At 42.3% G+C, this 27,545-nt stretch overlaps 1 protein-coding gene across 3 annotated transcripts in view; it reads right to left on the bottom strand.

Moving 5' to 3' along the window:
* The window catches only part of PRKAG2 (protein kinase AMP-activated non-catalytic subunit gamma 2), a 222,529-nt gene that overhangs the window by 115,910 nt on the left and 79,074 nt on the right, over positions 1-27,545 (bottom strand). For 2 of the 3 annotated variants that reach the window (XM_074869132.1, XM_074869142.1), the window contains exon 3: positions 26,831-27,110. In XM_074869132.1, the coding sequence (XP_074725233.1) occupies positions 26,831-27,110 (280 nt within the window). Of the gene's footprint in view, positions 1-269; positions 767-26,830; positions 27,111-27,545 lie in introns of those variants that run through there. The other variant, XM_074869153.1, reaches the window with a different exon arrangement.

Genomic DNA, 27,545 nt, shown 5'->3' with positions numbered 1-27,545 from the left:
TGTATTTCATAGAGTTTACTGTAAAGCTTTCTATGCTATCACTCTTTTCTTAAAGCTTATATCTCATGTGTGTTACAGGTGTCAGCTCAGATGTTCATCTCTGGTGCAAACCAACACAGAAATAACATCCATGCAACAAATGCACGATTCAGTCAATGAAATTGGGAAGCACAAAATTGTGGCTCAGTTACTCACTATCCCCCAGTCGCTGCCCTCTCCCAAAGACCCATGTCCCTCCTTTTCAGACGGGTAATGCAGAGGGTCCCTACCGAACAGGCCACGAGGATCAGACTGGCGTCTCTCCGAGGTTTTGCACTGCTCCTTTCTCTTCTTGCTCCCTCTAAAGCTACCAAAACGCTTCATGAGCTGCAACATGCACTCACGCGGCAGCAGCTGTCAGTCATGCCCAGGATTGAAGAAAAAAAGCAGCACAAGGGGCAAGGCAAGGTGTCGCTTACACCAAACGTCCAGGTGGAGGAAAATAAAGCTCCAGAACTGCAAAAATAGTGGCTGCAAAAATAGTCCAGCTCGCTGGCAGTTCAGCTCCGAGGCACTTGGTGGCCAAACCCCACACACAGGCACTTCCAGTCTTAATTCCAGCGTACAGTTAACTCGTCTGCAAGTATCTGTGGACACGGGGAGAAGTTCAAAGTCTGCCCAGACTGCTGCCACGGAGCTCTTATCCGTCAGCTGTCAGAAGCCTCGGAGACCGAAGCAACATTTCCCAGCAGATCAACTCATGCAGAAAAGGTCAGGAACCACCTGATAAGCTCCCTCGTATAAAAAATACTATGCAAAGGAGCCACAAGCCCTCTTGAAGGGAATTGTCATGTGCAGCTCAGCATGATGACTCTTTAAAAAGGCTGTAAAAGGAAACCACCCCTGGACAGACAATTCCTGGCAGTGAGCGTCCCGGACACACTCACACCATGATATGACATCACCCAACTATTTTGATTCATGTGTCCTGGGTCTTCGCAGCGACAGCACAGTCCAGCTGCCTGTTGATGAGCTCCGAAACGCCTGGCCCTCCACAACTAATGACTAATGGATTAATGGGAACGAGCTTCTGCCAATTCATAAAAAGAAGGCTGATACTTTCTGGAAACTGTAGCCGGAGCGATGGGCTGGACTTTCTCTAGTGACATGTCCTCCCCGTGCTATGCATATCTATATGCTCTGCATAGATGGCTCCATTCAAATTTGCTGTCTGCAAAGCAAAAGGCACCCGGGACAGCTGTTTGTAACACAATTGAAATCCACCTCGTGGTCTTTTCAATGAGACAAACATTCACGGGGCTGTTGCTCATCCCAACCAGCCGGGGTGTATTATGTTAGGCTCTGAGTTTGTACATTTAGAGCTGTTTATTTTAGGAAAGGGTTGATCAGCGTGGGCTAGATCTTGAGCAGCTGGAAAGGAGTGCAAGCATGAACCACGGCATGGTCAAACTATCATAGCCAACTTTCCTAACATTATAGTAAATGTTCTGTTAAATCAAAAGCTTTTTTTAAAGTCACAGAGCACCAGGCTTTCCTCTGGACATCACTGGAACTTGAAGCTCAGATCTTTCAAAAATCAAACCCTATATGAGTAATGACAGTCTTATCTTTTTAATTCCCAGGAGGAATTAAAGGTCATATCACCTTCTTCCTCTACAAAGAAGCATGCCTTTTTCTTTGTGCCCATGATTGCTCCTGGGACTTATTATTAGAAAGGAAAAGAAAAATCAGCCATGAATACTGCAGGAAAGACCTTTATCAACAAAGATTCCTTACAAGCTCAGGTTTTTCAGAAAGATGGTTGTTTCTAAGGCATCAATGCAAGGATGTCTCAGGACTTCAGGGACCCCAAAAGAAGCTGCAGAGATGACAGCAGGTTCCTCTGCCATCCTCAGCTACCAGGGACTTCCCTCAGTCTACCCTATGGAGAATGTGAAAGAGGGCACCTTTGTTCTTCCATCTAGCAACCAAAATAATCAAATTATTAACAAGACACTTAATTACCTTCCAGACAAGGCTCTCACTGATATCCAAGTGAGGAACCACAACAATTAATTTAAGGCTGTTCCCAGCCTTTCCTCTCCTGACTTGTGCTCCTACTTTCTTTCACCCCCATCTTTGTGGCCCCCTTCTAGCTCTGCAAGTGAAGATCCCAGTGCTTTTTACCAAATAACAATCTTTTGCGCAAAATATCCTGTCAGCATAGTGCTTTTAGAAAGCCCCTTCTCTAGTCCCTCCCTTGAGGCTCACTGTTCACCCAACGCAGAGGAGAAGCAGGTGGAGCAATGAGAAGTGTTGAAGGATTGGCAAGGGAAAGTGTCAGTGTTAAATATTTGTTTTAATATAGTTATAGGAAGTGTAAAGCTCTTCACACCCCATCACACCACCACACTTACCTCTGCAAGCTCCATCTTCACTCTCCTTTCCCTTCATTATGCCATGCTCATGCTACCACAGCTGAGACAGTAGCTGTAGTGGGACAAGCTCTGGCTCTCCACATAAGGAAGTTTCATGGGCCAGCTTCCAACCCTTTTCATGAGAGTGATGATCTTCACAGGCCTTCCCATTTGAAAACCAGCTCCCCAACAGCAAAACTGAATCTTCCTTCCTGCAATTTAAGCCTGCTGCTTCTTGTCTTATTCACTGTGCACATGGAGAACAGATTGTTCCCTTCTGCTCCGGAGCAGCCTTTGACATATTTGAAGACAGTTATCCAGTTCCCTTTCCAGTCTTTACTTGGCCAAAGACACAAGAAGTGCTGCCTACAACATCAATGAAATCTGGACCTCAAGTTTCACCTCCTTAGAAAAGCATTCCTCATTCTTCAGTGGCCAAAGGACTGCTGAGAATGACTTAATGTCATCAGAAACCAAAAAATTTAAATCCCTTTTAATGAGATAGGAATTGGTATTGCTTCAGCACAGGAACAGCCCCCTTTTTGATAGAGGCCAAGGATAAATAGTCTCTGATGACCTTTTCAAGCAGGGCCACTGCACCAGGAGGGCTCATTTCCCCTTATTAAGGAAAGCAGCAAGACCCTGATGTATCTGCACAGAGCTACCAGAAAATGAAACAGTGCTGTTTAACAACTGACTTTCCCAGTAATTTGTTTAAAAAAGCACTAAATGCTTTAAGTATGATCATTTTGTCTCCCACAGCTAATGGTCTAACAGATACTAGCACATTTACAGCAGATACTACATCTTCTTAATGATTCCAGTGGAAGGATCTTATAAAACTAATAATAAAAAGCTGGGCTTCAAAGAGCTCCTTTGGGGACATCTATGTTCTGGAGATTGAAAACACAAATCCCTTCCAAACAACCATGAAATGGACTCTCGTCAAGCTTCTTTAAAGTCTCACAAATTAGCTATAGCATATTACGTTTCTTGAGCTGCATAAGGATAACACTGTCCCCTTCCAAAAACCATATGCAGGCTCACTCGGAGAGGTACCAAACATTGGGCATCTTAATAAAATTATCTGGGGGGAAGTAGCAAACAAACACTCGTGTATGTGTGTGACATGCTTCCGTAGTCCTGCAGTATCTGCTAAGCTGGCCAGACCTGAGCCATTTCCTGGCCTTAGAGCAGCCTTTATGATGACAACTCCCCAACCTGACTCCAGCCCCACCACCCTCTCGCCCCAAGTCATCTCTTTCTTTGACAGTTTTACTTCCATGACCTGGCATCAAGTCCAAAAAAGAGCCTAAAAATGGCTCTAGAACTAAAAAAAGATCCACATCTCCCAGAAATCTCCCTTACACCAATTCTTGCCTTTATCCCATCACCCACCTGTGTGCTCAACCCACCCAGAAATGTCCTCCCCTGCTCATCGCAGCCTTCCATCCCCTTAAACCACCTGTGTTTTTTTAAAAAGTGAGGCTGGAGTGCACAAAGTAGAAAAGATAAACCCCATTCTGCTGTATTTTTCACTAATTCACAAGGCCACATAAGGCGAGGAGTCTCATGGCAGGAGTCATCTCCAATCCAACCCAAAAAAGCCCCATCCGTGGCCGGGCTTCCTCTTCTCAATGCTTCTTGCTTTTCAGTTCTCCATCTCTCAGGGCGAAAGTACCTTTTGTACCTCACCCAGTGTGACTCTTCAGGCACAAACACAACAAAAATCTTCCTTTCGCTGGATGTGATGTGAAGATTTGTTCTATGAGGTAGAACTGGGGATTGAGTGTTCAGATTTGGTCACCAGATAGATAGGAAATACAGAAAGTGTCATCGCACCAACCAAGCTCAGCCATCATGGGGCGTCCGACCCAGATGTCAGAGTTTTGAAACACAGACTCATTCGTCCATCTTGTGGAGGTGTAAATTCTGTGCTGTGGTGAAAATACTTTAAATGCTGTATTTTGAACCATTTCCTCACTTGCCCTTTTAATAGGAGCTTTAACCTGAGATACAAGTGCAGTAGCAGAGTGCAGGGCAGGCAACAGGGAACAATTAGTCCTATCAGGGCTTATTCTGGTGTGAAAATGGAAAAACCCAGTAGTTTCCTCCTTGAAATTTAAGAACTTAATTAGCACAAAACAGGAAGGCTGAAAAGAATATGTATCCCCTTAATGACAATTAACGCTTTAGCTGGCATCTGACTGCAGATCAGCAAACCCAAGTATTTCCCTTTCCTCATTGCTGAGAATTTCCTTGTTCAAAACTCCCTTCATTTTTGTTATCGCTCAAAGAAAGTTCAGACCCACTCTTAGAAAGGTAAAGCATGAATCATGTTTGCATTTTTACATAGATCGTTTCTCTGCCTTGTTGTCCTTAAAAATTTCCTTAAACTGGAAGTTTTCTAATTTTCTCTTTGAAATTCTACAGACCAATGTTGGCAAAATGAAACATTTTCTATCATTGTTAGTGGTGCCGGGATGCTTACAAGCCTCACAACACCAGACTGATTGCAACTGCAACCGTATTTTATATAAATAGGAAACTTGGAAAATATTTCAAAATAACACACGGAGAAATATATAAAAGAGATCTTTGCTCTAAAAAAAATGCTCAAGACTACAAGTGATGCAATGCACAATAACAAAAAGCCTGTTTTGCTCAAACACCATTTGCAGGCTGGTTGAACAGAGCATGCTGCCTGCGTTTTCAAAGGGAAATACAAACTACCACTTTCTCCATCTGGTCCAAGTCCAGCTCACACCCCATAAAAGAATTGCAAGTTTATGACTCCAAGCTGGGCTCAATTACTTTCCATAATCATAACCAAGTGTTTCACTGTAATGAGTTTTTGTCCTTATCCCCTTTTCTTATACTACTTCATGCTGCTTTCACTGTGCATTAAGAAAGATTTCAATCTCTGAAGCTGTCAGGCTGGCACTAAATTGGTTTTGAAAAATCTGAAAGTTTAATTTTACTTCTTTTCAGCAGTCCCAAAGGTGCACACTAGATTCCCCCAAACTCTTGGTAAATTACTTATAAATTACATCCTGGCATTTTTGTGATGTTTTTCTATCCTACCTTTCCAGAGCTTATAATATGAAACAGCAGGAATAGGAGTAACGGTGATGGTAGTGTTGGCATATTGGTGATTTCTAGTAAGAAAAACACTATATTTTCAGGCTCAGAGTACCTACCCCAGAAGACTGATAAGCTGATCCTATCCAAATGATAATTTTATCGTTTTCCCACATCCTACTAATTAACTGTGGTGCATATGTTTCCAGCACTCACTTCTTTAGCAATTTCAGTTCATAACGTGAAAAATGGAGACGTTCTTACATATGCCACAATCTGGCTGTGCTCAAAACAGCAAAACAGCACTTGATCCAGCAAATACAGGATGTCTGGTGTGGCAACACCACTCCTAAAATTTAATAAGTTCTCAGCTAAAGAAAAACATCTCAGCAGTAACTTTTACAAAAAATAGCAGGGGCAATAAAGTTCCTTAGAAGCTTCTTTCCACTTGTGCTTTTCTCATGTCTTCTTGCTTCTCTTTCTTCTTGCTTCTATCAAGTTGTTCAACCATATCCATCCACAAAAATGTGAGGAGAGAGGATTCACTGGAACATCACAAATCTCTTTTTCAACCTCTTCATGTTCTTCTTTCTTTTCCGCTTCTCACTTCTCATGCAGGATTGGAACAGATTAAATGATGTTGAAGTTAAAATGCGCATTGTGGGGCTGAACAAAATATCACCTTCAGTATAAATTAGTCTTTCAATCAGCACTGAATGGGTCACAAAATGAATGACAGAAAATGAATAAAGCCAGAAATTACTCCAAGAAAGTGATACATTAGGGATGGCTAGTACCTGAAGAGTGCGATTCATACCACTATTCCCTAGTGAACACCCTGAAACACAAGAGACTGAAAGAGCACCACAACTCCACAGAAATACAGTCCTCCACTGATTCTGCCTTAGGAGATTTATTCGGAAAGAAGAAGAAAACTCACTGGATTAGAAATAGTTCGCACCAATCCTCAGCTGTCCTTGGATGTCAACCCTATACAAACCCAGCGTTCAGCCTTCATTTTGCAATTCATAAGCTAGTAGGAGCATTAGTAATAAAACAGATTCACACACAATTACTGCAGTCTTAACATTCACGCTGGCACAGTTATCACAAAATACAACTTTAGTGACAAACATGCATATTGGAAGCAATGCCCTTAAAATCTAGGTGGGATGATGAGATTTCAAAGTAATTTCAAGTTCTGTATCCCTCTGCTCCCCACAATAAGCAGACGAATCTGACAGCAAAAGCCAAGAAATGTGCTTAAGAACAGAATAAGACAACAAAGAGACTCTTCTCCTGGCTTGGTTTTATTATCTGCTATTTTTGGTTGAAAATAATCGTAAGTGTTCCCTAACAATAAAAAATGCTGATAGTGCAATGTTGGGGTTGACAGTCATCCCACAAATGACCCATTCTTATGCCACAGTGGATATCATAAAGACATATGTGCTATATATATATTATACACATAAAGTTAGAGACAGTGGTCAGCAGCAAGCTATTATGCATGTGAGACAACACAGAAATGCTGACTGAAGAGAAAATTGAACCACACTTTGAAAAGCTAAATGCTTAACTAACAGTTGAGAAGCCTTTCTCATTCCTGGCTCCAGCAACTTCACTGACGACTCTCCTGTTCTTCAGTGATGAAAAAGGGACCTCGTTTGGTTCAGCTGCAAGAGAGAAGCAACTTCCGGAGGAAGGAACCATTCCCTGTGAACTCCTAACCTCAAGGGCGAAGGAGGTTGCATACATGTGGCTCTCCTGCTCTTAGCTGCTGGGATGGTGCAGCATAGGCTGAGGGCTACATTCAGGTTACCTATAGGGCTATCTAATGCAGCTGTTTACACAGAATGGACATATTGCAAATGTTGTTTTGTTGACAGTGAAAGCAGAGTCTTGCAGCATTAGACCAGTGGTGAGCTGAATTGTTCACTGAACTCAGGCTCAAAGTTCTCAAAATCCCAATGACTAGCCAGGGTATCCATAGGAAGGACTTTAACTACTTATTATATAGCCACCAACAGTATGTTTACATGAATGACTAAGGACATTGCACAGGACTGGATCCCAATCCGATGAACTAAACACAGGCTTAATGCCAAGAGGGGAAATTCCTAAAGGATCACCCAACACTGCATTGTCATTACAAGTGGGATTGCTCCAGCAAGGGGATTATAATAGAAAGGGAGGAATCCACCATGCACAGACAGGAACTGCACTGAAATCCAACTCCCTGCACAGCCTCTTTGCATTGCAGCCAGCTCCCTTGGTCTGTTTGTTCAAGCCACCCCTAGCAAATATGGTAGACCTTCATCTGGTGGTTAAGAAACAATACAAGGGACTTAAAAAAAAAAAAAAACAAACCAAAAAAACCACAAAACCCGCCCCACAATCTATCTTCATTTTCTACCCTTACTTTTCTACAAATTAATGATCCTGAAGCATCATTAGTTGTAAGCAAAGGAATAAACCCAAGTACATTGCATACTTTAATGTTATAATAATTGAACAACTGGCAAATCAGCTCTCTTAACTTCCCAAGATAAACATCTTGGGAACCACCACCAGTTAGATCTCATATAGCAGCTTCTCCCCTTCAGCAGAAGGGAGGTAAGTACCATGGTTTGTATCTTCTTTGCACAGGGAGAAGTAACTTTCCAAAAGTCCCTGTGCAGCAGCCTGGCAAGACGCCAGCGAGGAACAGAACAAGACAGAGGTCTGTTGGACTTTATGGCTCTGCTCCTTCCTTTGCAAGAACATGACATATTGTTCACATTGCATTAAACCACTGTGTGCGTGAGGTGGCTGTCTCACAAGCTCCAGCTCCGAAGAGATTACTAGAATTAGTCACCCAGATTACGGAAGATCTGTCAGAGCAGATGGGAGTATAGAGGAGGAAACATTCGTTATCACATACATGAGGTCTGGAAGAGAAATCATTCAAAATCTTTCTGGTTTTTCTTTTCAGGTTGTTTTGTTAGCAAAAGACTTTCCTGACTTTTTAAGAGAGATGAAAGCACAACGTGAAAGACAGACACTGCAGCTTACTGAGATGGTAACACAGGTACCTTAGCAATCTGCCAGGATACAAAAGGGACAAAGACCAAGACAGTGGACATGTAAGGGAAAGCTGGCACTGTTTTACTGTTTACAATGAGCTAGAAACCATCCAAGCCCCAGTATTTTCCATTTCTTGATGATTCTACCAATTTGTGTAACCGGCAAACAGGTAACTAGAAAAAAGCATCCGACACATCCATGGCATCCAGCTGGGAAGCTGCTGCAACTGCAGGAGCCACAAGCCTACGGTGGGAGTGAATCAAGGGACCATGTGGGACGGCTTGGGTGGTAAAAAGTTCCCTGTTCATTCACTGTGAAGGGAAAACACCAAGTACTGTAAAGTTCAGAGTTGTTATATTTAGGACTGTGTGAAAAATCTCAGTGGGTTGGCTGGGACCAATGCAGACATGAACTAGAGAAAGCTTTTGAGTCTTTATGCCTGGATGACAGAAGGGCTGGAAACCTGGGAGCTACAAGGCAGTAAGAGAATATTCCTGGAAAAGCCAACCCTGTCAGTCTGCACACAGGATACCTGGCAGGAGAAAAAATAGTCTGAAACCTTTTCACAACAGCTAATGATAAAGGAAGAGACTGAAAAGGCTGTCAACTGTGTCCTTGGGGCGACTGCCTGAAAGCCAGTGACAGAGTGGGGAAGAGGCAACATCACAGTAACTCCTTGTGCAACACTTCCTTGGTTATTTCGGTTTTAGGATGCCCTTGTGAATCAGAGGGTAGTGCACAGGCATATCCCAGCTCAACACAGTTCTCAGGCCAACACTTAATTTGCAGAAGCATCTTTCCCTCTTTACTTCCTCAAAACACATCAAGCCTCAAATTAAGGAGAGACTTCTGGAACCACGAAATCTCTTTCAGTGGTGACTTAGCTTAGCAATGCATTGGGCCAATCACACTACTAGCTGTACCTTGTAAAGTAATTTGAAGATTATCTAAATTAGTATCATGGAAGACCAGAACTTGTACAGTGCCGTAAGATTCCCAAATCTTGTCAAATGTTAGCATCTTGAAGTGGCTTCATGCTTAAAGTAGAAAGCAGTCCACCAATTAGCTCTAACATCATTAATCAGTTTAAATTCCACATCAAGAATCGAAGCAGAAACTCAGTGTTATGGTTACAGAGCTCTGGCTATATCCAGCAGCACAAAGCCCAACTCTTGAATTTCTTGGTCTGCCGCAAAAGCATCCTGCATCCTTAGTCCTTCACTTGGGCGTATTTCCTTTCAAGGTCATGTTTCTAATGCAGTCCTATGAGCTTTCCATAATGCAGCCTGGTGCAATTCTGGCTCTTGGAGTCAAGGTTGCCTAAAAGAGCCTATAAAAACCTATCAGTGTTACAGACTGAATGCTTTTGTTATTATTACAAAATGCATATTTGTGGAAAAAAAATACTCCATCATCACCTTGGCAGCTAGCAATAAGGTCTGGCAAGTCTGACAGTCATCTTATTTGCAAGTGTGTCACTGGAGCAAAAAATATTAAAACCTCTGTGCTAATAGACACAAACAGAAATTATTGCTCCAAGCTACATATTCCTATTAAACCAGGTAGGTTGTTTCCAGTCATAATAAAATACTGATAGGGCAGTAAAGGGGAGGAAGGAACACTGAAATTGGGCTGAGTACAGCATTTAATAGACTTTGGTTTTACTCTCAACTCTGCTACCAGGCAATTGCATGACCAGGCATAACTCACAACATCTCTATGAGAGCTTCAGATGAAAAGCCATCTTCAGATGCTGTGAGTTACTGTACTGCAAGAGTCTCATGCTTAGACCAATCCCTTTTCTACCCCTATTAACCAGAAAGATAACTAAAAATCTCAAAGAAAACAAAGACCTACAGCAGATGAAGCAGATATTTATGGTGATCACAGGTTTATGGCTTTCCTTCCTGTTTATTTGTCTATGTGTTCAAAGACAAACAGCAAAATCCCTGTGTCTTCAGAAATTGCTCAGAGTGGGACAATGCAAGCACAGGGCAGAGAGTATCAACCTTGGTCCAAGCGACCAAGCTCCCATCAGCCTTAGTAGCAAAAACCAGGCTCATTGCCAGCAAAACTGAACTTCTCAAGAAGTCTTTATATTAATTTCCAAGTGGCTTTTTTTCCTGCACAATGTGTTAAAAGACATAACAAGAGCTCCTGCATCAAGAGCAGCAGTAACAAGGAAGGTCCTACTGGTCTTTATTTTGAGTCACAGCCATCATTATCACCAGCCTAAATCAGCCCGTTCAAATTCTCTCTGCACCCTTCAGCCCTCCCTTTTTACAGTCACCTGCTACAAAATTCACACTCTTAAACTATAGTAATTAATGAAACTTTACCAAAACCCAGAGAAGATCTGCTTAGGGTCACACATGAAGCTCTGGGGGACCTGGGAGCAGAGAGAGATGCTCCTGCTCCAGTCTTTACCCTCCCTGCCCACACAAACCTGACACATCACAGTCTGCACAAATCCGGCGTGGGAGGGAAGGTGTGGGGTGCCAGCAGAGTCCAAAGGACTTTCTGCAGCTTAGCAGTTCCCCCTGCATCTCCTCCTAATGTGCTTAGCTACTTAGCGAGCAGCGAGCTAAACATCCTCGTGTTTAGCAATAAGTTTTACTGTATTTTTGCGTTACTTGACCTTAATGATTGGGAAGCTCCATATGTCTTACCGATCTTTTCTTGGTCACCTTCACAAGGCACTTCCCAAGGTGAAGGGTGGCTTTGCTTTTGCTTCAAGAGCGAAAACATGCAACCATGCCTGGGGAGTGCTCAGTGCTCCCTGCATTGATCCATGGCAAAGAATGTGGCTGGCTGCTCAACACAGTTTTAACTTCTCAGCTCCAAGAAAAGGTTCAGCTTTGCTGTATTAACATTTCCAGCACAAAAATACTTGCCCTTCAGTAAGCAGACACAGCAAACCGATGTCCTTTCTTTACCTACTCTGCAGCATGGTCCCTACAGCCTTATGGTGCTGAGCCCATTGGGCTGTACCTATTTTGTGCCCACTTTACCCCCGTAAGACTGCAAGTGCAAGGGCTTCTTCCCGTCATATATTAACATTATTAGCATATTAATGAAGTTCTTAACCTCATTTAGACACTTGGCTTTTGCACCATGCAAAAAAGAACTAGGAAAGAAGAGGTGGAGGCTTTCTTAGCCCAGCAAAGGGCTCCTTTAATCCTGCAACCTATAGTGCAGCAGCAGAAGTTGCTTATAAATGGCTTTAATGTGACCCATTCCCTAATGCATAGTAAGTATCTGTGTCCAAGGGAGAGGATAAGAAACTTTGAGGAAAATGAAGTGCCACATTTAGAGAGAAACAAGGAACCACACATCTTCCTAGCCATGAACTCATCAAAGGTTTTTTTCTCTCTGAATTTCTGCAAGATGTGCATGTGCCTTGCATCTGCTGGACAGATGAGAAACTAATTTCTAAGAATTTCAGTGATGCCAGGCATTTTCGTTTTTTTAATGTGATGATAAAGTGGCAAAAGCTGTCAGCCGTGCTGGCAGTAGCTTAACAAAAAATGCTGATGTTGCCTGGATACGGAGTCCTGCTCCAGTCTAGGATTTGCCTGTGTGTCTGTAACTGACAGCAGTAACTCCTCGGGATTTTAGTTTTTCTTTAATATTCTGAGAGCCATGTAAATATCTCTCCTTATTCAGATCCCTCCTCCTTTCTCTTCCCCCACTTTTTGGCTTTGTAAAATGCAAACTAATTCCTAGACCATAGTAAGTTCATAAATAAGAAGCCGTAAAAATATTTTTCTAGCCTTCTTTTTCCAAGGTTAATCTTTTCAGTTATATAAGCACTTTATAAAATAGCATGGGGAAAGTATATAAGAATCTGTTTATGTGATTAAGACCTGGCTCCCTCGTTACCATGGCCCAATGACAGTATTTTATGCTTTGCATTTGCCACTGCTGAGGTTTGCTCAGCCGTCTCTCTGTGACCTCCAAAGCAGAAGGCAGCAAGATTTAACATTGCTTTTCATGGAGAGCTTACAGTAAATCATTACTGGTGGGTATCCATGGATTCTTGAGAAAAAAAGAGCATTATTAAGTACTTCCTAATTTTTCATCACAGTGGGTGGATTCCAGGTTTTCACTGATGGCAGAATTCCAGCTACTCTGAAAGGAAGCGAATTTTCCCCAGTCTTTCCCCTTATTGCTGTCCTGCTCCCAATCTGACTTGCCTTAGAGTTTGAAGAAACAGTTCTGGATGCCATTTAGTGAAGTGCTGTAGTGTTTTATTATCTTTTATGGTAAAGAATTTGGAAGGACTTGAGAGAGAGCTTCAGGCAGAAACAGAAACAGGACCGAAGTGCACATACAAAATACAGCACTAAACTCCTCTTCCTGGCAGCTAGATGACAGAGAAGTAAAAACAAAAAAATCCACTGCAGACCATTTTTCCAGTCTGGCCCTTGACATGGTTTCTAAGTGAGGAACAATCCACAGTTATCCCGGTGCTTTGCAGCAGCAGATTTCAGCACGTTGTAGGGTTATTTTCCAAAGGAAATGATGTGCTCGTTGGATACTTTCTTTAGTGCCATTTGTTTTATTTACTTAATGATGTCACAGGTTTTGAATATGCAAGCAGCTAACTCTCTCTTTCAACAATCCCATCCCAAACATCAGTGCCGCATTCCTGCAGAGCCCTTCTGCACTGGGGAATGACTCAGTTCAGACACACTGAAGCAAAGGGCATACCCTTCTTCTCTTTGCAATTGCTCCTCAAAAAAAATCCACATACTGTAACACTAAACATCAAGACAGCATCACCTCAAGAGAGCAAATAAAGCTTGAACGCAACAAGAACATGTACCACAACCTTGTAACTCCTTCCAACTAATGTCAACCACAAAGCAGTGAACATGTGAGGTTCATCTACACAGTATAATTCTGCTTCCTCTGACCAGCGCTCATCAGCTTGTTTCACTTTAATGTGATTTAATTGTGGTGACATGTCTTTAATAACAAAAACCATGCCAAGAAACTGCAGTTGGAGCAAGAGCTGACCTAAGGCCAGTTTCCCAAGGGTTTTCACTACCCCCACCCTCTAACGTGTGGCTCCCCCAGTAGCACAAAAAGCTCTCCTGGGTCACTGAGGTGGCTGCAGCCACCCAGATCTCCTACAGCCCCTGCCACAGCCACACGTAACAAGGTGCCTTATTCTGAATTTCACCCTCTGTGATAGCCACATGTTCCTCCAGCACCATCCTCCGAGGCTGGGGACAATCCCAGAGTAGCCATCATCCTTTAGTCCTCACCAGGGCTTACTGTCTAAAAAAAATATCTGAGATTTCACCTCCTTTCATCACCCCTAAACTCTGTGGTTAAAGGAAAAAGCAAAACATCACCATGGGGCAAGGGACAGAAACCACCTTGATGACATCTTCCTTGCACAGAAGCTCCACCCCACTGCCACCACTATACCCCAAATCTGGGGGTGATCTTGTCTTTCAGGGCTTCTCTGACTGCATGGACATGTGCTACTATATTACATGGACATGCTCCATATAACATGCAGAAATAAGACATGATAATTTTTTTTTGCATTTTAATTTACACTGTCTTTGCCCCACTGGTCTATATAATATGAGTGCATAAATCCACTTCTGTTAAGCAAATTTGAAGGAAGTATGGCCCCATCACAAAGGAATACCAAAGCAATGCTATTAATTAAATACATTAATGTAATTAAGAAAAATGCTAAATCTCAGTTCCTTTCTTTGTCTTTGTTTTTACAACAAAGACAACCAGGGAAAAAGAAAAATGTTCCTAACTACTGCAACAGAGTCCGTATCAGTTACCCCATAGCCATGGCTCTAACCATTTCTCTAAATTCAGAACATCTATCCGTTTGTCTTCCCTTACCACTAGTAAGAATTTGCTGATAATCCACGTATTTTTCTGCAGACTGTGCTTCTGATTCAACAAAATCTAAACAGCTGTACAAACTGGTTTGCACTAATCTCCAACGTTTGCTTGAAAGTTTTTTGTGAATGCCAGTGAACCTACAAGATGTCAGATTGACGATAATCCTCATTCCTTACTGTTTACATTTTTACGAAGGAAGGGTATAAGTAGACTTTTGTCAATGAGAGTGTCTTTGATTGCATCAGAAGTAAGGACTTTCCTCTGGCTTTGAAGGACAAAACCCAACACTGAGATGCCCATGAAGGAAACTATTCCTTATTGCTCACCACCTTCATAGGGGTGGTGAACAAATAACACTGAAATTAGCCAAAATATTTCCTTTTAGCTTCTCTTTTTTTTTAGTTAAGAAGGTCCTTTTTTTCTTCCCCAAGTCAACTGGCTTAGGTGTTTCAGCAAGGATTTATACGATTAACTTCAGGCACCCAAGTCTGGAAAGTGCTCCACTGTGTTCAGAGCCCAGTGGTCAAATCTTCCCCTGTGTGCCTCTGAGAAAGACAGATGTAGTAAATCAGATGTGTTTAAATACACATAATACAGCAGAATTTGATCTTCTCATGGGTAAAAGCCACATTTTAATTAGCTCCACTGGAAGGAGCAATACTTTCTTCCGAAGGATGAAAAAATTCAGCTCCCTGATCATCTAAATGTTCACATCAATTAATTTTTGAGGTTCAGTCTCCCAAACAAGTTTAGGCCACTGCTGTGTTGCCACCAAGCGCTGCTGCCTCCCTGGGGAATCCTATGCCAAAACCCCATGTTTATTAGCTGGCTACGTGTTTCAGCTACTGTTTGTGCTTCTTGTCTTTCAGAAATCCTTCGAGATGCACCTAACATGGCCAATCTTAACACTTCTCTAGCAAGCTCTACTTTTTACAGGTTGCCCAGAGAGGCTGTAGATGCCCCATCCCGAAACATTCAAGGTCAGGTTGGATGGGGCTTTGAGCAACCTGATCTAGTTGAAGATGTTCCTGCTTATTGCAAGGGGGTTGGACTAGATGACCTTTAAAGGTCCCTTCCAACCCTGGAAATGTTCTATGATTCTCTGAAACATGGAGGTAGGCCCTCAATATAGATGTTAAATATAGAATAAATAACACAGGCACTATTTGTCACCTTTAGCTACTCTCATTCCAGTATTAAGCATTAGCTCATGTGCAATTCTTTCACCCTCTCTTCAGAAAGTCTTGACCTTTGTAGCATTTAGATGTGGATTTTTGTTTTGCATGGATTAAAGCCAGTTTTGGCCTCCAGCTGCTCAGCGCTATGGGGGGCACATCAGCATGCGAGAGGAATTGGAGCAACCACGTAACTGCAAACAGCACCATCCTGTTGGAGTTACAGCTCAGGTTGCCAAGCGCAGTTCTCTCACCATTAAACAGCTCTGTGGAAAGACCGTGAACACGAAGAGCTATGGAAACCTTATACTGAGGTTAAGCAAACAAATCTGACACCAAACCTGCTCAGCTCAGGCAGGCGATGAAGCAGATACATTCGCAGTGACCCTGAAATGAAATGCTCAGGATTCCCAAATAATGGCATTTGTTGAAGAATGATATGATTAATGGCTTACCTTCACATGCCTTCCCCAGCTAAAGATGAGTTACATTAGGGTCTGTGCCTTTGTCAACACAATTAAATGTCTGTCTTGAAATTGAGGGCCATATCCTCACCTGAGGGCAACGGCAAACCCTCCTGGGAGGAGGAGAGGAGAAAGTTTCCTGAACTGCTGAAATTATTGCTGTTACACAGGTTGGAGGGAGGGATGCTTTTAGCCCTCACTGTCTGAACAGGTTTAGAAGGAAAAAAAAAAAAAAAGCAAGCATAATAGAAGATCCTTAGCATCCTGCTCAAAACCTAAGCCAAAGCATCTCCAGGCAGGCAAGGCAATCCCAGCCTCCCCATACAGCAAGGAGGAGCAGCGGGATGCCCACAGGAGGGCACTTATGTTTCACAGTCGCATAGGAGCTCCCAGGGAGATGGGTTTGGGCTCGCACAGTGCGGCACTGTCTGCCGTCCCTACCCGCAGTCCTGTGTCACACACCTACGCGGGGCTTTCAAAGCTGCATTTCGGGCTCTGAGAGCCGTAAGCAGCAGGAGATGCTGCAAGAAGCAAACTACAAAGAAATCCCATTACAAACTGTCGCAGTTGTCTACCAATAAAGTGTGCTTATAGGAACCCCGAGGCAAGCTTCAAAATAATTTAACTAAGAAATTGAGGTGTTTTGATGGTTGATCATCAAAGACTCCGAGTACTTGTTTTGCATGTCAAGTACACACAGATTAATATTTTTCATAATCTAAGACAAGAATTTCTTAGAGATAGAGAAGAGTCTTCAAATACTGGGTGAACTGTGACAGAAAAGGGCATAGCAGAAAGCCTATAGAGAAAGAGAACAATATATTTAAAAAAAACCCACCCACAACAAAACCCCAGACAAACCCATTGTTTTGTTTTAAAGCTGAAATAAGAAAATTTAGATTTCATTAAACACTTAGTGCCCCATGCTAGAACCAGCCATCCCTCATGGGAGGGGAGGGCAGTTAAGTCTGTTGATCCATTCTAGAGATCCCAGGCACAGGGACCTTCGTAAGCTCACCACCGGCCTTAGGTTTGTCACTTGTCAACCACCACTGCTGGTTTTAGGATTGTCATAAATCAGTTAGTTCCTGACATTTGGACCTTTCCAGCAATGCACTGTAGATATGCTGGTTTAGCTGTTTAGCTGGATAACAAATTCTAGCATCCAGAAAGTGGGCCAAAGAGAAAGCAATCTGGGGAGAATATCAGTTACAGATTACTGCCAGTAGTGTATAGGTGACCCTACAGACCAAAATCTTTCTGTCAGAAAGGTCTCTGTTCAGGACTTTACTCTCAAAATAATGTGCACCACAACATTTTTGCTTACCACAGCTTCACACTGTACCCACTGTGAATCCTCATCTTGTTGCCCCATCTTTTGCACTTTACTTGGTAGAGCATCCACACACTCCCACATAGCAGCACAAACCTTTTGTACACCAGCTGGCACAGCACAGAGAGGGCTTCCGAGCATTTTACAACTCCCATCCTGCAAATCCAAAAATAGTGCAAACTTTGGGGAGCACGGACCTCCAGCTAACACGCATATGTGTGCCAGTGAGTAATACAATGCTTTTATGAACCTGAATTGAGTCCTTTGCATGGTGTCATCCTTCATTCAGTATGTCCCACACTGTGCCAGGGAAGCATGTCAGAAGTTTTGCTGGATTATCAAAGGACCTGCAATCACAGTTAGTGGCCCCAATACACACATTATCAAATACATTTCTTTAGAGGTTCTTATGGATGGGAACCATTCATAGGTCAGTCTTCAAAAGTTAGACACAAGACCTATTTTCTGCCATGAATAAAAGACCTTGCCTGTCCTCTTCTTATTTAAAACTAAGAACATGGCTTCTAGCCTCCTCCAGCTGATGTGTTCATTATTTTAAGTACAATAAAATTAAAATCAATTAACTCACTAGGCTAGAAAATCCTAAACCAATTAATTTTAAAAAGTGGAATCTTTGTTCTCCTTTGCTTTGACAAAGGAAACGTGAGCTTACTTTAGTAAAATAGAAAGCAGCATGGAAAGATTTAGCTCCACTGCACAGATTCAGGAATATAAGAATTAGTTAGATCAGTGATCTTAACATAACATTGGTATTACATAATTTCCACAGCAGTTTCACTTCTGTCAAACTGCAAGTACAAAAAGGCTTCTTACTAGATCTCCTAATTCAGACTGGTATTTATTTGATTTAGTATGGTGATGGGGAAAAAGAATCCTAAACCTGACACCATGCAGAGCTTTATACTAGAAGATATTTTCTTTGCTTTTCCACATCTCCTCGTCTCAGTAACAACCAATCTGCATTTAAATTTGCTGTATAGACCAAATGGGCCAACGACAACTCCATAGTTGGATGATCACTACACAAGTTGCTGTAACGTGCTCCAACCCCTGATTGAATCAAAATGGATGCTACAGGCCCTCCTTGCCTGTTCATGACTCTACCAGTGACTGCTGGAAGTGACAAAGCAGATGCTGGAAGCTCATGTGATGGTTTATACCAGCTCAGCTGCGAGACTGTGGTGTCTGCCCATGCTTAGTTCCCACACAAATGGGAATGTTATCTTCAGTCAGCTTTACGGTCAATGGGAAAACAGAATATACAAGTGAAACCAGGGAACAAATCTAGTAATCCATGCAGGCAAGTAGCTGAGTCCACGTGAAGTCTTAAAAACCCTCTCAGTCTAATCACTGGTTATCGCCAGGGCTCTCCTTCAAGATGCTTTCATAGCCCCAAAAGTTGCATAAAGCAAAGGCTCATTTCCATAAAGCCCATAAACTGAGACATGAGAGTGATCAACACATCGCCCTATTGACTCTCACAGTGCACAGCGATTTACCATCATTATTAGGAGTTTTATTTTCTTTTTAAAATCAGTGTTTTCGTTCAGTACAAGCTCAGTCAAAGACCCAGCAAGGGCTCCATAAGAGCTACAGGCTGCTGGACCAAGACTAGGATTTAACTGTACTTTACTTACTCTACTACACATACTGTATTCCCCAAACCATGCATTTTTCTGCCTTGTGATCAGGTTCTTTCATTCCATATTTTTCCACATCAGAAAACTGATTGATTCAACATTTATCATGTTTATTCAGCCCATTTTTGAGGCATTTTCCATGGACTTTATCTAAGAAGCTGAGAACCCATGGTATCTGTAAAGTTTGGATCTGATATCTTAAGTGATTAATAATACTTCTGACTCTAACCACGTATCAAAAGAGCTTGGATGCACACTGCATTTTCATGGGATCATGACAAGCATTCACAAGATGCAGATAAAGCAATGTACTTAACATTAAATGTATGAACAAACCTACTAAAATAAACAGCATTTCTCCAGCACTTATAACCAAATACTTGCTTACGGACTAAATTCTGAAATGATTGATCTAAATGGAAAATAGACACATAAATGAGTTTGAAAATCTGCTCCTACATGTATTCCTGCATTTTTAAACTACAGATAAAAAAAACCCCAACCCACAACCACAAAAAAAATCCCCCACAACTTATATCCAAATGATTTCCTCTGATTAGACAGCTTGAGACTTTAAAACTCTTTAGCTTTACTGTTGCTTACATTACTACCTGTGGGGGGAACAAAGTCACATGCACATGAGCGCTGCCCTGCAGACTTCTCTTATCAAAGGACACAAAGAAGACCAGCAGTGAAAGGCCACCAGCGTTCATCAACCTTTGGAGATGTTCAAATTGTAGTTTCTATTTCCCCTGCATGAAAGTAGCACTGTCTAAAAGAGCAAATACAAAACTAAGGTCTTGTCTATACATCAAAAGAAATAATAACCTGGTTGTTTTTTAAAAGTCTGATCATTTGTAGCATGTTCCAGAGTTGAAACCCCAGGAAAGAGATAGAAGATGAAAATGAATCTGGTCGCAGGTCTGGCCCATACTCTACAGTTGAAATTTAGAGACTGAAAAACTTCCCCTTTTTTTTGCATCATTGCATCTATATGATTAGTGATTTGAAGATAGTCTGAAAAATCCTTCTTGCCTAGAAAGAGTGGTAAAGAATATAAAAGCATACTGGATGTAATCCACCTATGCAGATAACACTGACCATGGGAAACTAAGGTGAAATGGGAAGCGCATTGACAGATACCTCCAAATAAACTAAGACCAATCACCATAGGCACATTTTAACCAGAAAAATCATCTGCTGCTGACAGCAGATGTCACTAACTGGCAGGAGAAACCGTGCTGAATGTGGCTTGTCTTTGGCCATGCAAAGCTGTGTGCAGCACCAGCCTGGCTGCAGACATGCTGACACATGTTGTCTGCAAAAAGTAATTTTTCTAGCGTAGACAAGAAAGGAACAGTGGCAGTCCCCCTATCTGCCTCCGTGGGCAAAGCAAGATTGAAAAATTTTATGGTTTTGCACAGCAGTACTGGAAAAATAAAGCAAGACAAATGGCCCTGCTCCTTTCCTAGGTTTTATGGGATGACAGTGGAAGAGCCTATGCCACCCTCCCAAGGTGAACCTGGACTGAGCAGCCCCATCCTTCCCCAACCTGGTCCCCTTGTCCTGCACAGCGAGGGTAGTCACAGCCAGAAATCAAAGCTGCGTCATGGCCTTTCCCTCTGGCATCCCACCCACCTGCCCGTTCAGAAGGCAGGGGGACTGTGAACACAGATAAAAAACTGAAGATGGAAGAGGCCTTAGCTATTTGGCATCCTGATGCAGGTTATAATTGATGGTTCTCTACAGCTGTGGTCCGAAGGCTGGGAGGGTCCAAGACTATGGGATGAATTCATTGATTTAGCAAAGCAAAATCCAAATATAGACTCCAGCAGCTGGCACAAGGAAGGACAGCCCATTGCACAGCACCAAGTGTCGTGGGAAGGTATTCCTAAAGAGTAATGGTGGAAAATAGCTTGAGTCAACAGTACATGAAATGCCTGTGCCTGGCTACTGACCCTCCACAACAGCCTTTTCTTGGACTAAACTCCACTTCACTGTAATTTATTACCTAAATGTCATGAATATAGAGTAAAATCTTGGGGGGAAATGAGTTTCAGTTTAAAGCTTGAAGAAAAGTTTTAGCACACATCAGCCACACTCAGGAAGCCTTCAAGGGAGCAGAGCTGAATGTCGCAACGTGAAACCCTGCAGGGTTTTTCCCGTTTCTTCCCTGGGCTATTGCAAATGAGAGCTACTTGCTCCATCTACGGGTAAAACTTAGTACAGACATAAGCTTTTCTTACAGACAGCATAGTCTAACCACAATATGTTCGCCAAGAAAATAAATTATTAGAATGAGTAAAACAGATGACAACCTTTCTGTATTGCATCCTGCAGTCTTCTGAAAAAAAAAACTATCTGGTCCTTTATTATTGGAGCACTAGGAGCCCTCCTTATAGATTATTTTAGGCACCACAGTTAATAGTATTGAATTTCAGAAGGAGAAAAATTACTAAGAGAAGACAGAATATTAAAACTTTATATCGAAATCCTTTTTCTTCCTCAAATATAGTGCAAATTCACTGTCATTCCAGTCTGACCACCAGCTTCAAGGTGTTTGAAAGCTGTGTAATTTTCGATTCACAGTTCTGTAAACAACCTTTAATTCTGAGCTAAATTTATCTTTTGATCCCATCCACCACAGCCCAAAGCTCTAGGTCAATGGAAACCTTTTAATTGATTTCCTTTTGCTATTAAAACTGGCAGCACCATCAATGTGTCATGAGTATTGCTGCTACTTGAACTGATGGTTTTGGAAGGGGAAGCAGGACTGGAAAATGCCCTGTTGTCCTTTCAAGGGGGCATTCAGCCCCATGGAAAAAGCTACTTTTTAATGACTTAAATTTCACTCAACCATCTACTTTTAATAAAATATTCAGGGTACTTGATTTTAGCCTATCTGCAGGGGTAGCTCCCTAACTTCCACCCAGTAAAATAAAGCTTTCCTCATTTATTTGTACATGTATTTGCTCTGAAGGGAGAGCTCCTGCAAGAAAAGTGTAATCTGAATTGTGCATTTCCCCAGTGCAGGTCATCCTCCTGTGTTTACTTTGGATCACCTCAGTTTGCTTTTGTGGGAGTAAATTTGTGCTGCTTTTTTCTCTTAGCATTATACTTGCTTATGCAAACTGGTACACAAGAGAAATGCACTCCCATCACAGCCAAGACTCAATAATGTCTTAGAGCATCAGGTCCCAAGTTGTTCTTCATGACAGCAATTCATGCAGTTTAGAGCAAACCTAAGACAAGCTGGGAAGCAGTTCCACAATACCAATTTTGAAGTCACATTTCACAGCACCTCAAACTTCAACTTGCACCTCTTCACTCATCCTTTGTTCCTGTTGTCCCGGAAAAACATCTAGGAATTCGGTGTCAGCTCTGTAGAAGCCTCCTGCTAGCTACAGGTCACTTCAATTTACTCATTTCTTCCTATCCAATTCAAATGTAATTGCTCAATGTTTCACAGCTGCTCATGTGCCCACACTGGGTAAAACCCAGGTACTGAGCTCTACATCTCATAGAGCCAAGTCTTCACTTGCAGAAGGTGCCTGGCTTTGGGAGGTGTCAGGTGGGCAGCACTGGGTGGGACTGCATCTACCAAGCTTCATAGTGTGGAGGAGCAGCATTAGCAAGTCATCTGTACCACCTCAAAGCCAAGCTTAATTCATCCCAAATCCATATTCAGTTTTCAATTGTCAGTCTAACAGTACTGTTGCAAAGAAATTCTCAGACAAAAAGAAATTAAAAAGCCAAGAATTAAATTTCAAAGCACTTGTGCAGAAACCCAGCACGCAAAGAGTTGTCTTGGATTTTTCTGCGGTGAACTTCCCAAACCGAAGGGGTTGCACCAGTGGCCAAGCACATGCCTCACCCAAAAAGGTCCCCACAGAGCCTCTTCCAGAGGGGCCTGAGATGGATTTGTTGCCTTTTCTAAAGTGGCACACTGGATATAAAGCCCCAACCAGCAGTTTACTGTTTTGAAGCTGTACTTACAAAATACCTGAAGTGGCTGGCAGCCAAGTACACGTTGTGGGAAGGTATTTTTTCTTTCAAGGCAAATCTTTTGTCAGATCAGAGATGTGGGGTTATGACCAGATGCTGAACCAAAGGGAAAAGACACAAAGATGAGCTTTTGACTATTGCCAAAACAAGTGATACAATATTAAAGATGAGCAAAAGCTTTAACTTAAGTAGAAAATATTTTAAGCCTCATGTCTGCAAATCACTTTCTGTTTTAATATCGTCCTACCCTAGCCACTAATGCCTTTCCTAAACTGCATATATTCAAAAGGCAAAATAACAGCTGGGAAAAGAGCAACTACATGGGAAAGAAAGTGCTGTGAATACCACACATAGCCTTTAAAATGAAAACAACCTAGGAAGAAGTTGCTTCCAAGAAAAACAAGGAATATGCGGAGTAACAGGTTAGTCTGTGTTTTGAACAATGTGTGGGAGAAAGAAGTTGAGGGAAGATGGGGTATGATATTTAAAACAAAGACTGCATATACTTCCCCCACATACTGCTCCATGATAGGGAAAGGAGTGCAGCACAGACTCATTTCAGATACAGTTGGGGACAAAAAGCCCCCCAAGCCCCTGTGAACTTTTATCTGCTGCTTTTTTTTTTTTTTTTTTAAATTGCAGATTGCCTGGATAAAATACAGATTTGCTATAAACCCAAAGGGAAGGCTCCAGTGCACAGCTTCCCAGAAGAGCTGTGGCTGGGAGGGGCCTCTGGAGGGCTCTGGTCCAACTCCTGCTAAGCTTTAAGGTGAGGTGCTCAGAGCCTTATCCAGTCAATTTATTAAAATCTGCAAGGGCAGCAATTTCACAGCCCCTATGGACCCCTGCTCTGATGTCATATCACCCCCATCAAGAATGTTTTTCTTACACCTGCCTGGAGTTTCTCTCCATGCCTCCTACCCTTTCACTGGGCATCCTTGAGATGCCCAGCACTGCCTTCTCCATAACCCTGTTAGGTAGATGAGGACAGCAAAAAGGTCTTCTCCTCCTTCTTCTTCTTCTTCCTTATACACCACGTGCCCCAATCCCTGACTAACATAGTGGCCCTTTGCTGGACCAGTATGTCCCTGTCTCTCTTGTACTGGGAAGTCCAGAACTGGACCAAGCACTGCAGATGTGTCTCACTGGTTCTGAGCAGATGGGGAGGATGACTTCCCTTGACCTGCTGGTGATGCTCTTCCTAGTGCAACCCAGCAAATTAGTATTAATTTTCATTTTTAATACTATTAACCCAGCACCAGCTGGGCTGTAAAGGCAGGCAAGCATGGCAAGTCCATCTGATTTCAATGCACTCACAGTTTCAGAACTGGTAAAGCAACCTAAGTCCCATTTTAACACAGGTATCCCAAGCAGCTTGAGAAAATGGGATTTTTATTGCATAGGCCGTGACAATTTTGAGCAGTGAAGCATTTATGTACCTTCAGAAATGCAAAGCCATGTGCTGGTTTAGCTTTTCTCAGGGCTCTTCAGCACTGCATCTGTGCAAAGGTCTGAGATATCTGGTCTGAGGAGTGTCTGAGAAGTCTTGTCATTCAGGAAATGCTGTTCAAGCCACAGAGACTTTGTTCTGAGTGGGACGTAACCAATTACCTTTTTGTTTTGTAATACATAGGGTTATTCTTTATTTGTGAAGTAGCAGAATGCAAAAGTTTTGCTTGTGAAAAGCAAATACAACAGAAATGGTAACCCATACATTTCCTGAAGTCCTGAAAAGGTTTTGTTAAATAACATTCAATAAAATTTAATTAAATTCAGTAAACCCTAAGAGTGTAATTCATTACCGACCCCTGTTTATCACATTCTGAATAGAATCTACTCTAACATGGTAGTGAATGGTAGGTATCTGCATGAGTCTCTCTGTAAGAGAGCTAAAAGATGTGAAAGCACATGGTGAGAAATGTTCTGTTTTGCAAAAAGCTGCAGAACGGGAAGAGTTATCAATTTAAACACCAATTTTAATCATTGTGCCTCTTCCAAGAGGCTGTCACTCCTGCCTGAAAAACAAAAGACCATGAACACACAAGCCCAGCACAATTCCTGCAACCCTCTCTGGAGCAGCAGGGTCATGGGTATCTTCTGTTAGCTCAAATATAGCATGGCCCTGTTCCAAGCCTGTTCCTGCGACAGTGATGTGACCTTATCAAAAGGATTTTGCTGACTACTGAAAGATTCCTTTATTTAGTATTCTGTTGTACCTAGCTAGGACTTAAATAGTGCTGTTTGCTTGGATAACTTGATTAAAAAGTCACACGATGGCTTTGCTATGCATTGTATATTGATGTTATTCATATAGCAGCAAGCCCTTCTCTGCATACTCACGTCAGCAGCATATTGTCTATGCCATATTTAAACCTATGTGGACTAGCAAAAATAACTTAAATGGACTTCAATTATTGTGAGGCTCAAAAAAGGGGGGAGCATAAAAACATATTTGAACTTCAAGAAAAGAAGAACAAATGTCCTTGAATAGAAATGGTGCTTGGAGTCTATTTGGAGTCCTTCAGAAACACTGACTCCTACTTTCAGTTTCCTAAAGGTGTTTTAGAGAGAAACAAGGACTGGAAAAGAAGCCATTTCAATTAAGCTGAAGCAGAGCTTCCGATAACCGTAAAGAAAAATCCTACATGGGTTTGTATAGCTGTGCTCTTGTGCACAAAAGTCACTATGAAATCACTTGTTCTGATTAAAATCAACATTTTTAAGGGAAATTCTGATGAAGAAAACCAAGAAGGTCCTCTATACTATTTAAAAGTCACTGAAAGCTATCAGTACGTTGCAGGAAACATACAGCCAAATGTAGGTATATGCATCACTAATCTTGTACCTACGTTGTCACAGAAGATTTGCCAACAGTTTATCATTGAGTTATTTCTTCTGTTCACAGAAGGAAAACTCACTGTGGTCTCACAATCCAGCACCCTCAGTGACAAGATATTATCGCTCTCTTTCCCCTGTAACTCTCTTCCCTTCCTACAGGCACTAACCCCTTGGGTACACCAGGTTTGGTTTGTAGACCAGCACTGGGAACCTTTATTCAGCAAGAAAGTTTTAAAATCGAAGCCTGTTCTCAATCCTGCTCAGTTCTGAGTCTTAATGGTGTGTTAGCTCACAGGCTGCTGAAGAGGTAAAATTTCTGCCTGCCTGATATAAAGCAGGCAAGTGCTCTGAACCATAGAGGTCTATGATGCCTTTCATACTCTGGCAGAGGAGCTCAAACACTCCCTTAATGGTCATTTGATTGGAAACACATCATTTACTTCTATCCAGTAAAGGCCTCTTTCACCTCCTACAATAGGACAAAGAAATATCAATTAAAAAAGCAGCTGAAATTCTCTATGGAGTCTACAGAAGCGAGTCTCCCTTAGCTCCCGAGATGATGTCTTTTCTGTGCCAACCTCCACCACAAATCCCAAGAATATCTCCAGCTATTCTCAAGTCCTGGAGCTGATGTTCAACCAACCTCAGTGAAACCACCCAGAAAACTCCCATTAAGGTGGGTGCAGGATTTCTAAGCAAAGCTTTAAAGCATGATTTCCCTCCTCAGCCCTGCATAGGTGTCCACGGCCCTGCAGAGGTCATATCCTGATGGCCAGCATGTCAGAAACCCAAAACACATGGTCAGTGAAAGCGATAATGAACAATTAGCACATGCCTCATCTGCACTTACTTCACTACCGCAGGTAAAGAATGGGCCAAGCCCAGAGGTACCGTGTATCTTCCTGAAATAACATGAGCAATTTCTTACTTTTTCTTGATCTGGAGAAAAACTTGATGCCCCCAGGAGAGGTAGACGGGTTAGAATTGGGGGAGGACTCTTTGGAGGAGGACCTGAAGATCCCACTGAAGCTCATTCGGCGTGGGGAGCGTGGGGGAGACTCCTGGTAGGGGAAGGGGAACACTGTTTTGGGTGACCCGGGGCTATGTTTGGATCTCACAGGGGCAGAAACGGGGCTGGATGGTCGGTTCTGAAGCCCTTTTGAGAAAAGGCCTTTTGAGGGACTGCCAGCAGAGTAGCTTTCTTCCACCTAAGGAGGAGAGAAAAAGGAAGAAAATCACCATTAATTCAGGTCAGCTTGGGCCATCAGGATCTCTGAATTTGTCTTAACACAGTCAACTACTGTTTATTTGGGTGGTGGATCAGTCAGACCTCACCTTCCCCAGCACCTGCCTCCACTGACAGGCTTCATGCTGCCCCTTGTTCTTAAAGATTCCCTGAGTTTCACAAAAAAAATACAACATGCGTGCATACATTTTATTATCACATATATAAAGCAGGATTTTCTTTACTGCTTTTATTTGCCACACATCTCTCTTCCTTCCCTGGACAACTGGAAGATGACTGTCAATGAATTTATTTAAAGCTATGAATGATTGCTATTAAGGAAATACAGCGCCCCAAAGTCTTCCTCCTGAATTTAAGCACCTATCTACAGTACTTACATCTCCATCGCACAATTTGA

Source organism: Strix uralensis, chromosome 1 (genome assembly GCF_047716275.1).
Source record: "Strix uralensis isolate ZFMK-TIS-50842 chromosome 1, bStrUra1, whole genome shotgun sequence".
NCBI lineage: Eukaryota > Metazoa > Chordata > Aves > Strigiformes > Strigidae > Strix > Strix uralensis.
The sequence above is the reverse complement of the archived record's forward strand: the minus strand, read 5'-3'. Positions and strand labels throughout refer to the sequence as shown.